Here is a 13,068-nt window from a genome sequence, read left to right as displayed (position 1 = left end):
TGAACAGATGGCACTGTGTGACCTTGACCTAAATTCGTAGCTCATACTATTTGTTTCTAGTGATCCCTGAGAGCACACACCTAATCATTTTAGTATGAATCACACAGTTAATTCCATATGTTGCTCACTTCCTCAAAAAGCATTTTCAAAGCAATGCTGCAGGATTAAAATCACAACATCTGTTTATGCGTTCACTCATAATCGTGAAACCGAACATGAACTGAAAACTGTATTTTCATATTTATCATATAACGTTGCTTCTATATAAAGGCAACAAAAAATCTCAATTGAACAAAGAAAATATGTCCTTTCTCATAGATCTTTGCTTTTGTACATACCTATTTCAAAAATCCTTGCTATGTTTAATATTCAGAGGTGATGTTGTTAACTTGACCCTTGACTCTGATACATCAGAGCAAGCATCAGAGCAAGCAAAGCCAGTGGAGACTCAGCAAGAGAGGAAATGAGGAGGGGTAGACAGACAATGGTAGTAGAGAGCGATGAACCAAATTAAGACAAAAAGGAAAACAGTGAAAATGTGAAGTCATTTTTGTTAAAAGCTTGAAGACATTTGATTTTCCAGTGAAGAAGGAGAAAGTAGTGGAAACTATTCAGACTTCCCTGCCTGATATTTGAGTTTGATCAGCAGGCATCACACTGGAAGAAACAATTCATATTGTCAGGATTCGTGGGTGAGCGCAGAGGAGGTGAGAGCCCAAACACAAGACACTGGAGAGTTGACTGAAGGTGCACAGGTCTTTAATCCAAAAAACACAAAAATGGCTTAAATGCAGTTTTAGCGTAAGATGTCCAAACAATGGAATCAGGCAACACAGAGACAGGCAGAACACTCCAAACACAAGACACAACAGTGCGTATGCACGCTACAATAATCAGACATGGAATGAACAGAAACACCAAACATTTATACACAGGGACTAACGAGCAGGGCGGGAGCAACACAGGTAACAGGGATCAGGACTGACGAGAGAGGCAGGCAGAGAGACAGAAAAACAGAGAGACTGGCAGGCAGATTACTGAGGGGGAACAGACCTAACACAAGTTACTGAACACTAAACATATCAGAGAAATATAAAACGACAAACTAAGACAGGCACAAGCAGACAGATGACCAATAACTACAACCAACAGGGAAAACAGAAGCTGGGATTAAACAGAACTCAGAGCAAACACGGGCAAAACAACACAGAAGTACACAGACCAGTAGTAACACCAAAATCCAGAGAAACCTAAATCAAAATACAGAGTAAACTAGACACAAGACAACAGACAGGACTGAAACACAAAACACAAAACACTGACTAAATGACAGATACCTACCTGATAATAAACTCACAGAGAACTAAACGGAACAGATGACAGGACTAACATGCAGATACTAACACACCCTCAGAATCAAAACCCAAAAACACAGCACTCAGGACAGGATGGTGACACATATTTTATTATTATAGCAACCGTATGCTTATCATGTGTCATCAAAAGGGCCTGAACTGAGACAGCAACATTACAAAGAGCTAACATCACACCCGTCTGTTGCTAGCTCATCAGCATTTCTGCACCAGCTGAACTCCACCAATGCTGCTCTATATGGGCCAGGAGGAAAGTTGCCCAGGAGCAAAGAGTGTCTATCCAACAAGAATGGTGATAATAATAGTGCATTTTATTTGTCAGCGCCTTTCAAGTCACCCAAGGACACTTCACAAAACCAGTTAATACAAGAAAAGACTTCAAAGAACCAACAGATGTGCACTGGTGTGAACCCTGAAGGAGAGCATTCCAGAGGTTACACTGAAGGCCCTGTCGCCATAGTTGGGCAACTAGAACTTCCCTTGACCAGCCTGTGAAGATAAGTCTGTTGACATCTTCCACCTCCTATTCTGGAAAGAATCACAAACAGCAGGAGATGGCTATCACGGTGGCCTGCCTGAGGCTGGAAGACACAAAGCAATGGTCTTGGCCTAACAACCAAGGAGGAGAGCTGATACAGCTGGGAAATAGGGGAAACCTGGGCTGGATATGGGAAGCAGACTCAGCCTAAGGTATAAAGTATGGAACTAAATGGGAAGGGGTAGACATCATATTTGGAGACAAGGGGGGTTGAAAGCTGAGTGCAGAGGGCTATGGGGTGCAGACTGTGGTATGGAAGTAGCAGGACCAAGGTCAGGACCACAAGGGGAAACAATAGCTAATGGACACAGCGGAAACTCGACAGGTCATGGGAGCGCAGATTATATGCTGATAGGAGGCCTTGTTGTAGAGTGTCTCATTTTAAAGATACTTTGGAGCAATGCACATATAGTGAGATTTTTAGCTGTTAAAATAAGAATTTTTGCAGGAAAATCCTCAAGGACCAACTTCCTTCCTCAAGCCTTTACTCTGTGCTAGTATAGGGTTACAGGACCACACACAAACACACAAGTGTGTATAGGCAATGCACAAATATGCACTCATATGTGTGTCGCCAAACACACAGGCCACCACACACACACGCGCTGAGTAGTAGAGGCTCATGTGAACATAGGTTTTTACTTCAAAGCTGTCAAAGATAATGGTATTTTTGTTGCAATTAAACTATCACCATAATTCCAACATATACTGATTAATTGAACATGGCACCCATTATCACAAACATTATGGGTATGTAATTATAGTTATTACTGAAGAGTAATGTATATATATGTACATTTGCTAAGACAAGGCTAAATGTTCCCATAATTGTTAGAAAAACACTTAAAGTTGCATAATGACAAACTCACAGAGAATTATCACCCAACTCTGTAGTTCCTCTTAGCTTTGCGGAGGGTTTATCCATTTTTCAGCTCTTTGTTTTGGTTTTATGGCCCACAACTTACTGTTTTGGTTTAGTCTCATCTCATCAGTATTGTTTCCAGCTGGAGCAGGCAGCTGTTTTCAGTGAAAAAGCTCTAAAACTTGTCTACCCAGCACCAGTGTTGGGCAAGTTACTCAGAAATTGTAATATATTACTAGTTACTTATTACTCCTTGAAAAAGTAATATTATTAGTAGCCTAATAATTTATTACTTTACTTATTACTGAGTAATAAAAGTTACGTTACTCGAGAGCAAGGGAGCGAGAGGAGGTGCTGCACGAATATATGCTCCTCAATACAGCTCCTCAATCAAATATGTTTTTAAATACGCCTAGTAAAAAAAAAAATCCATATGTGACGGTGTGTGTGTGTGTGTGTGTGTGTGTGTGTGTGTGTCAAGTCATCTTGAAAAGAAAAAAGGCAGTGGAAGCAACACACAGGATTCATAGTGAGGCTTAGGGAGACAGAAAAACAGTAACACAGCAAACAGTTACAGTAAAACAAATCAAGACAGAAAATAGACAGAAACAAAAAACAAACACTGTGGGGGTCGAGTTATGGTCATAAAAGACTCAGCTCAGAGCAGAGAAAGACAGAGAGAAAATGAAAAGGGAAAGGTGAAGAAGGAAACAGGGAGAGACCGGGACTACAGTCAAATCCACTTCCACACTTGTTAAAGCACTGCTGCACACTGCTGCAATGTTCAACACACAGAGACAGGCACACTTACTAAGCATGGAGTTAATAAGGGACCTCCTAGTATCACAAACCTTTAACGTATGCACTCTGGTGGGTCTACACATCACCACTAATATACACACACACACACACACACACACACACACACACACTTTAACAACACAACACAATCATTAAGTGATAAAGGTTTATTGCAAGTTAATTGCTGAGCCAACTGCTTTTCTGTGTGAGGTATCTTATGCATTACACTCAGTGGTAGTTTTTTTTAATGGTCTCTCACATACACACACACATAAGATGACATTCATAGCCACATGGACACACAAAAATCTCTGACACTTTTATTACTTTTACACAAAATGTCAAGAGAGTCTGCGATGTTACTAACAACTAAAACGAGGGGAAAACATTTAGATTAAGTATTTGCATCACGCTGTCTTGAGGCAAATGTGTCAGAAGTCTGCAAGAGCAATAAATCAGCTGAATCCCTCCAGTTAGACATATTAAAAACTTACAGACATGCAAGGGATGCACTAAAAGGGCATCAAGGCCATAGGTCTAGATTTCCCACAGCCTAACCAAGCGCTTTCTAATAACGTGAACATTCTGATGGATTTTATTTTATAATCACAGACTGCAGTGAAAGTGTAGAGAATGTGTGTCAGTGGTTCATGCCAAGGTCATTTGAAGCTTATCAGCTGCTCTAAAATAGCAGCACTGTCTTAAAATATCTTTGAACGATAATTTTTTGCCAGAGCAGTAGTAGTGTACTTAGCTGGAATAAATAGCTGGAATAAAACTACATTCATATGCTGGACTCCGTCCACATTCCAGGAACAGCAAATGTATATAATGCTTATGTAGGGTATACTGTACATAAAGAGTATTATTCACATTATCCACTCCAGACAACAGAATCCTTTATGTTTGCTTTGATATTACCATATGAATTTTAGATTTCTTTTTCTTGAATTGATGTAAAGCATTCTGTGATGGAACCATTCACTTTTATTATGTGACAGTTATTGTTATTGATCAAAGGTGTACAAAATAATTATTTTGCAAGTCATAAGTAAATCTCAAGTCCCACGTGAAGTGTCATGTCAAGTGCAACAAGTCCCGAGTCCTAAACTTTGTTTCAAGTCCTAAAAAAGTGTTTTATTAGTCTGACTGCTGGTCTGCACTGACAGATGTATAATTAAATTTATAATACGATTTAGTCAAGACTTACATTTGTCTTACTTCTGATTTTGTCCTATAAATGTGTAAAATTCAGGAAGGCAGCATGTATCTTTGGGGGAGTAGAAGTACGATGTATAAAATAGTCCAGCACAGAAATCTTTTCAACAATATAATGCTATCATCTGTACCTGTTGCTGCTATGCTCTCTGACAGGGGGAAAAATTTAATTATTAAAATTTTCCATATTATGTGATTAAGCAAGTGAATTGTTTTAACTCTCCATACTCCATATTACATAATGAAATAGGTCCCCAAATCATGCTATTAACATAAATGAAGGGTGAGTCAAATTTACAAATACTTCAGAAAAAGCAAGACGGCCAAGGTTTTGAGCATGTGTAGTACAAGTGAGGTAAGTCTGCACCATGGAAGTGACCTCAAAGATTAAGAGCTTACTGAAATGCAAACGAAGTTGAGATCAAAGCGCTTAAGCATCTATATAAAAATACTCTGTTATTGCATATTAATTCTTCAGAAAACAACGCATTGAAAATAAATCCTTTCATCTTTGCAGGGATTGAAACATTTTCCTCCGCGGCTTGAGGGCAGATTCAATTTAAACCGCATACCGACATGGCATGCATTCCCTCTCTTGCTCACGCCCACGGACATTTAAGACAAAAGTCACACTACAAAAATACATCAAAGGTACACGCTGAGGATGGTCACAACAACCTGCAGCCCGATAAGGAGGCCCCCCTGCAGAGAACACAGGTAGTTCTGGTTAAAACTTCTGTTTATCTGGCAGAGAGCACAGTGAATGTCAGCTATGTGAGCAGAGATATGTGCATATCGTATCCTGTCCCTTTGCAGTTCAGACACACAGCCCACACAGCCCGACAAACACAGATTGATTAGACAGGATTTCTGTCAAAGAGCCAAAGTGTTTCCTTATATCACAAGAGAAAATAAACACTCTCAATTGAGAAAACAAACCTGAAGCATGAAACCCTAAACAATGAAACTAATATGCACTCCTCCCTCAGCGCTGCCATGTTTGCATGAAATGTTTCTTTCTGTCTCGCAAACACACACACTCTCACCGACTGCATCACCTCTGACATCCCTGCAGCCTCTGGGGCCTCATTACCCACACTGCACCTCTCCTCTGTGGACTATCATTGACAGTAATGTGACCCTTGCTGATGGTGGTGCCATGATCGGAGGCGCCCCAACAGTTACGACACGTACACACACACACAAGCACAGGGATGTGCAAGTTCTCTCTCTCTCTCTCTCTCTCTCACACACACACACGTACAGACAAAACACACAAAAATAAACAATCCCGCAGCGAAGCGAATGTGAGACATCTCCCTGGGTTGTACTTAGCTACAGTACCATGACGCCTGTGCATGTCAATCACAAGGGACACACTCTGAGCATAAGAGATATGCACAGGGGTCAGAGTTGGACTCGTTAATCATCTCCTCAGACTTTTGTATCACAATCTGGGAACTTGAGTCCCAGATGGGGAAAGGGAAACAAATTACATGAATATTCTTTTTGACACAAGATATATTTTCAATTACAAAAACTTGTTTTTGCTTTGCTAAAGGGATGATAAGCTTCTGAGTGTTATCACATGACAAATCCCAACAAGCCAGAACCTCAAAGCACAAAGTGTTTGTGTTTCTTTTGTATGAGCTTGCCCGCATATCTGTGTTTATGCACCTGAATATGCATGTGTTGTGTATGTGTAAAGGGCAAGGCTGTGTATGTGTGTGCATGCGTGTGAGTGTGTTATAGTAGAAACAGTATATCATTACTTCTGGGTGGTTGAGGTTTGACATACTGGCTGGGAATACGGTGGGAGACATTCCCAGAAGTTCGGTTTTATCCCAACGCGGGAATGCAAACAATCCAACTGAATGGATACTGAATGCACACAAACCACAGACACACACACACTCTCACTCTCACTCACTCACAAGGGTTATCGTACCTGCTGATCCACTGGTCATCCTTGCAGCAGCCTGACATGAAAAATAGAGAAGAAATACACAATGAGTACCAAAACAAAAGCAATAAATCATACAAACAGCAGATTCACAATAACACTCTCAAGCTTTGGAGAATGTAAACTCAATATCAGTCTAAGGCAATGACTCACTCCCCTTGGACAGCAGCAGTAGCTACGCTGGGAAAATGACCCAAATTTCAAATCTGGTTCAACCAAAAGGAACAGATTTCCAAAGTGTTTAGGCCATAGGATCATATGAAAACCCACCAAGCCCTAATAGCTTATTTGTTTGATTATTAACCAGATTCTTTTGGAATTACAGTAAAATAAAATAATAATCCCATGTGAAGAATGTGTTTTTAAATTGGGTGACATCCGCTTGATGAATGAGGCCAAAGCCCCTTTTAGAAAAAGCAACTTAAATCATAATAAATGATGCAATTAAATTTGAGGAAATTGGAAAGGATGTTGCCTGTGTCTGTGCGTCTTTGTGTGAGACTGTGAGCTAACTTGGAACTAAGAGAAGGAGAAGAACAGGACATGACAGAAAAGGTAATCAAGATGATGGCAGCAGATGACAAATAATAATAACAAGAAAAAGAGCATGGGAAAACAATAAGATCAAGAACAGTAGCAGTAGCGTTCACCAGCAACAACCCATGACTTAGATATTTAATAGCTAGAATATTAACACAGGAAATGAAAGCTTAGGCTCTGATCATGAGGAGTACATTACACACATAAATGCACTCCTTAAAAAGTCCCAGAATCCACGAGCATTGACAAACCATAAGATCAGGGAACTCAGATTAATTTCCTAACCAGTGTGTAAAACATTATCGTGACACAGACAGTGCATCATGAATGCTGCCACTGTCATCTCTACAAAGGTCTTCAGGAGCTGGGATTTAACTAATGATGCACTTGCACTTGTGCAATTACACAGGAAATTCTGCAGGATTCCCATGGGCTTTCCTCAGCCCTGAGATCATCTACAGTAAATTACTAAACAAACAACTGTCAGTTCAAGAGGCAGAAGTTTACTAAAATTAGAATTTCATGTAAAAGCAGCGTCTCACATGTCGGTGACTACTTGCAGTAACTGCAGTAAATTGAACAATCAAGAGGTCTCTTAGTAATCAGAGAACATCAACCACCACTCATCTATATTTAGTATTAATGAAATGATGACCAATAACCCAATACTATATCAATAATATAATAGACTAATAATTTTCATCTATTGTCCCTGGCCAGTTATTAAAAGGGCAACCTAAACTAAATCATTAATTTATATATTTATATATAGTTTCAAGAGTAAATCGATATTCTACTGCTGACTGATTCTCAAACCAGTGGTTCAGTATAATCAGAGGCTCCACAAACAGCACATATGAAACAAAAATTGTTGAAACAAAAAGAAAAAATGCTCTAAATTTGGGGCTGAGAAGAACACTATGTATCTGTGAGTGTGTGTGTGTGTGTGTGTGTGTGTGTGTGTGTATGTGTGTATGTGTGTGTGTGTGTGTGTGTGAGTTTGGACAGCTGTACTTTATCAGTCACGGTTAGGGAAAAATAAACCCCTTTAGCGTCAGTCTGATTCCACAGCCTCTGCTGCTCTCTCTACCTACCTACACATCCAAACACACACACTCACACACAACATATAATTCTGACACATCAGGATCAACTGCACACTGGCCAAACCAATGTGCTACTGTATTCTGCAGAGGCTTACCATAATTTGTAAAAAGAGGACAATGAGTCTAAACCTGCGATGCAGCTGTATCAGGCTAAGAGAGGCAAAGACTGCAGCTTTCCCTCAACCATCACCAGACGTCAAATCCGAATCTGAACTTCTTTGAGCACTGATTTGGTGACTTGCAGGTCAAAACCCAGTTAATTAATTGTTATGCTCTTTTGAAGATGTAAACAGATCTGGGTAAAACCAGGATATCTTTAGTGGGAAAAGATTTCTTGGTTACACACAGAAATTGTTAAATTTGTAAAGTTTTAATGTGTATACAGTTTAGTTAAAAATAATGCTGCTGGTGAATAAAAAAAATAATAATTAAGCGCATATGTCAAGTCCTCTTTTTACAAGAAAACCACCTCAAATGTTACAAGCAGAATGCAAGCTGTAGGTTGCATGAATTTAACCTGGTTTAATTCTGACTCTCAGTAAATACAAAATGTCTGTGGTGTGACAAAACAATCTCAACTCAAGGTTCACTTACTAGCTTTTTCCAGCACTTTCATGTTTCGTCAAACTACCATTTCAAGATCAAGAATGAAGTTTAACTTATTAACTTTTAAGACAACATGGACAAGAATTATTACAGCTACGAATAGCTACTGAGTTTGAAAGCCACCAAAGCCGTATACATTACATAGCACACTCCATCCACTGCTGTAAACCAGATTATATGGTTGAAATTGTATGAAAGATTCAGCAGGCCGATTACAGTTTTAGATATCTACTACTACTACCCAAAAAAAGATTGGTTTACTTTTGGACACTGCTATCAATTCAATCCGGTTGTGCCATTTGAGCAGTGGTGTGTTTATGGTAGCTGTAGTTGTTGCCGCAGTGCTGACACAGAAAAAAAAAAAAGATGACCTTGCATCCTTCTGGATGGAGCAGAGCTGTCTCATCCTTTTACTTTCACCTTATTTACACAACAGCATGGGAGACACAGACTGGACAGAGGCCCAGAGATAGGGAGGGAGGAAATGTGATGAAAGAAAGGGAGGGAGGAAATTTGGATTTGTAAAGAAATAATCAAAAGAGAAAAGGAAGAAAATGTTAACTTTCCAGTAGCTTTGGGTAGAAATTCCCAGTGTATGACATAAAATATAACAAAATGACACAAGAGGTCAATGTGTTTCAAACAAGAAAGCACCTTGAACAATGTAAAAATAAAAAAATGTGTTAGGTCTTAAACTTTTTGTCCCCAAAAACTGTCCACAATTATTACAGCACAGACTAGATTGATGAGAAGGTTTCACTCAAAAGATGTTATAAATTGAGTTTGTAACATCTCCGACGCTTACTTGATGATACTTTCAGATTCTTAACTAATCAACTTATTTCAATCAGACATGTCAGGATCAGCTGCAAAGTCTCATATGTTGTATAGCTCCACACCAGCGTGCATGCCGTTTTTAAAGAGTAAGGGAGGCATGAGCTGACAGCAGGGAGGACTGTAAGCTGATCAGATCACAGGCATCATATCTGTTTGGGAGTGGTAACCTGATGTCATAATCAGTAGACAAACCCAATGGCTTTCCCGTTGAAGAAGCTGCAGTAGACTATAGCCTAGTAATATTTGTGATTAAATCGAGTATTCGGGACAGAATTCAGATGGGTTAGTTTCGTAGCAAACTGTTCTTCCTGTATCTGTATAGATAATATTAAGCAGGAAGTAGCATCCAGAAATGTAGCCACAAACTCTCTGTAGTTACTCATTTTTTAGTGTAACTACTACCACAAAGTCACTGCAAACATATAACTAAACAGCATGTTGCCATAAAGGTCAGAGTTTTAGCACCGAATAAAGCAGACTGATCAATTCAACTCACAAACACTCCCAGACACAAACACAGCGGTACGGTCTTGCTCACCCTGGCCTGTCGAGCATGGAAATGTGTAGGGGACGAGAGGGACGAGCGAGTCAGAGGTCTGCTGCGGGTCAAAGGTCGTGAGGGGCGCCTGGTCAGCGGCTCAGGTTTTTCTGAAGCTCTGGCGGTTCCCTGATCCTGACTCGGGGCTCGGCACGCCATTCTGCCCACAGCCGGGGTACCCTGGGAGGACAGAGAAGAAGTCAGATCCACTTTTCCCTGATGCTGGACTATAAAGCTGATTGAGATTAGAAGTTTCTTCTTCAAATATCACCGCAAGTTCTACTCTTTGGCTTTTCTAGAGCTTTCGATTGTATCACATGATCTTCCTCAGCAGATGAAGTTGCCCTGTGGTCATGAATATACAGATCTTAAAATCTCCATTTTCTTCCAAGCACATAAAGGTAAAAGTTGGCTTAAAGGTTAAGATTTCAAGTTCATTATCGACCTTGGACACAGCCGTCGATATTGACGGTGCAATTTGAACATCGACACGGCACTGACACATGAGCAAGTCCGTCTGTTTAGGATTATCTGATACAAGCAAAAGTTCCAGAACTGGTAAAACAAAACATTGAGAAACACTAGCACTAAAATGACAAAGTGACAACATATTCTGCAAACTCTTATTATTTCTCATGACAGATTAGGTATAGCTTTCCCTCCTCGAAGAGAATCTACATATTATTTCTTTCATGATTATAAGAAACTCTCTTTGTTTTTCATCATTATGCTGTCAAGATAACTGACATCCAGTTGAAACTGCTCTTCATTTCTTGTTTACTATTACTCATTGCAGTTCTTAACATCCTTTTTGCTAAAATGCTACACTACACAGTAGCACCTTCAATATCAGTTTCTATGTAGCTGTATTTCATCTAGTCTCTTACCCCTGTCTTCATGTCACCTGCCTCTTCAGCAGCTCTATGTTTCTGTTGTATGGTTTCTGTGGAGTATTTAGTGGAGCTGGTGTTGGTGGGTGAGTGTTTAAAGATATAAGACACTGCTGATGATGTGTCTGCCCTTCTATCATTCTGAAAAATCCCCAGCCCATCATCGTCCCCGCCATATCTCCACTCAGTGACAACACTGGAAAGTCCATCCCTGCTTGACCTCATGACTCAACTACTGTACCCGCTACAGTGGGAAGACCCGCTGCTGCTGTGCTTCCCGCTCTCCCCTGTCAAACCCTGTGCTGATAAAATGGATGTGTGTGCGAAAGTAAGAGTGTGTAATTAAAAGCGAAGGAGGAATGGCATAAATGTCGAAGAATCCAATCCACAACTGCATGCACAGAGAGACACATTTTCCCTTCAACACAACATACAATGCTTGTCTGTGTAGAAAATTCCCTTTCTGACCCCGTAGAGCATTTCTATCATAGAGTTGATACTGTTGCTAATTTTCTTACTATGCGGTCACAGTTTGATGACAACATCAAGGACACTGTGTCCCCAAAACAAAGTACAGTTCAAACCGAAGGTCAGTAAATTTGTCATCTAAATTTCTAATTTTGGCATGACTGTATTTCCACATTTGTTATTCTTATTATATTTGATTATATTTAGTGTGTATATATTTATAGATCAACGTAGAATGTTAACTGATTCTTCTTTTATTGTATTTTGTTCTTTTTACATTCCTCTGTGGTGCTTTGCCAACTTGAATTTCCCCATAAGGAGGATTAATAATCTTATTTAAACTAACTTGGCTTGTTTGATTAGCACTTTTTCTGTTCCAGTCTTTCTCATGTAACCAAGAGGAATTTAATAGATAAAATTCCCAGAGTGGAAAGTCCATCCATCAGAACACAAGTCTAAGAGTCTTCAGCCATGCTAGGGGCTTTTTGAGGCTGTACTTAGCAAGCTAACATGCTTACAATGACAACGCTAACATGCAGCCCACTAATGTTTATCAGGTGCAAAGTTTACTGTGTTCACCATCTTGTTAGCATGCTAACATTTGCTAATTAGCATTAAACACAAAGTAGAGCTCACGCTGATGGGAATGTTATTAGTTTTGCATGAATTTAGTCATAAACCAAAGTATTGGCCACACAGAAATGTTTGACCTGATGGTGGAGCTAGATGGCACGGCAATCCATCTAATAGTTATTGAGATATTTTAAAATCATGGACCAAATTTTTGGAGCAACCTTATGTTATGTCCTTATATTCCCAGGGTTCTATGTTCCCAGCAGGTGTGTCTCTTGAGATTGTTAAGGGCTATCATCGCAGTTCAAATGACAAAAGAACAAAGGGGGGTGGACATTTCAAATGCAGTTTGAATGGTAAAAATACTTTTCACCACTGCCAATGTCCAAAGGGTCTTGCCTGTAAATTTGAGGGAGTAGGTATCAAGGAGTATAACATCAGTAGTCTTTATGCTGTAGGTGGGTGATTTCAACCACATTGACCATATTGATACAATGAACATCTGACCTGGGGGAAAACATTGCTGAGAACATGAAACCATTTGAAAGATCTCCTTAATGTCTCATATTGTGAGGATATTGAGCTGGGGAACATAGGACCCTAGCAGCATGCATTGTCATCCCTAGATTTATGATGCTAGCATTGCTAAAAATATGTATTAACAATGGAGAAGAGTTTTAAAAATGTGCTGTGCAGAATAAGGAAGGGATGGAGGTTGAAGGATATTGTCTGATTACAGGGCGGTGTGTGAGGAA

The 13,068-nt window shown here is 39.7% G+C and overlaps 1 protein-coding gene across 2 annotated transcripts in view; it reads right to left on the bottom strand.

Moving 5' to 3' along the window:
• LOC119895716 (stAR-related lipid transfer protein 13-like) overlaps window positions 1–13,068 on the bottom strand; it is a 55,798-nt gene that overhangs the window by 35,025 nt on the left and 7,705 nt on the right. Inside the window, exons 1-3 of one of the 2 annotated variants that reach the window (XM_038708994.1) lie at window positions 11,270–11,285; window positions 10,383–10,562; window positions 6,741–6,771 (exon numbers count right to left, since the gene is read on the bottom strand). In XM_038708994.1, coding sequence (XP_038564922.1) covers window positions 6,741–6,771; window positions 10,383–10,562; window positions 11,270–11,281 — 223 coding nt within the window. In that variant the 5' untranslated portion in view covers window positions 11,282–11,285. Of the gene's footprint in view, window positions 1–6,740; window positions 6,772–10,382; window positions 10,563–11,269; window positions 11,286–13,068 lie in introns of those variants that run through there. The other variant, XM_038708992.1, reaches the window with a different exon arrangement.

The sequence above is a fragment of the Micropterus salmoides genome, unplaced genomic scaffold, assembly GCF_014851395.1.
Source record: "Micropterus salmoides isolate LMB-PRFRI ecotype aquatic unplaced genomic scaffold, ASM1485139v1 Ms_hic_scaffold_9, whole genome shotgun sequence".
NCBI classification, from domain to species: Eukaryota; Metazoa; Chordata; class Actinopteri; order Centrarchiformes; family Centrarchidae; genus Micropterus; species Micropterus salmoides.
The sequence above is the reverse complement of the archived record's forward strand: the minus strand, read 5'-3'. Positions and strand labels throughout refer to the sequence as shown.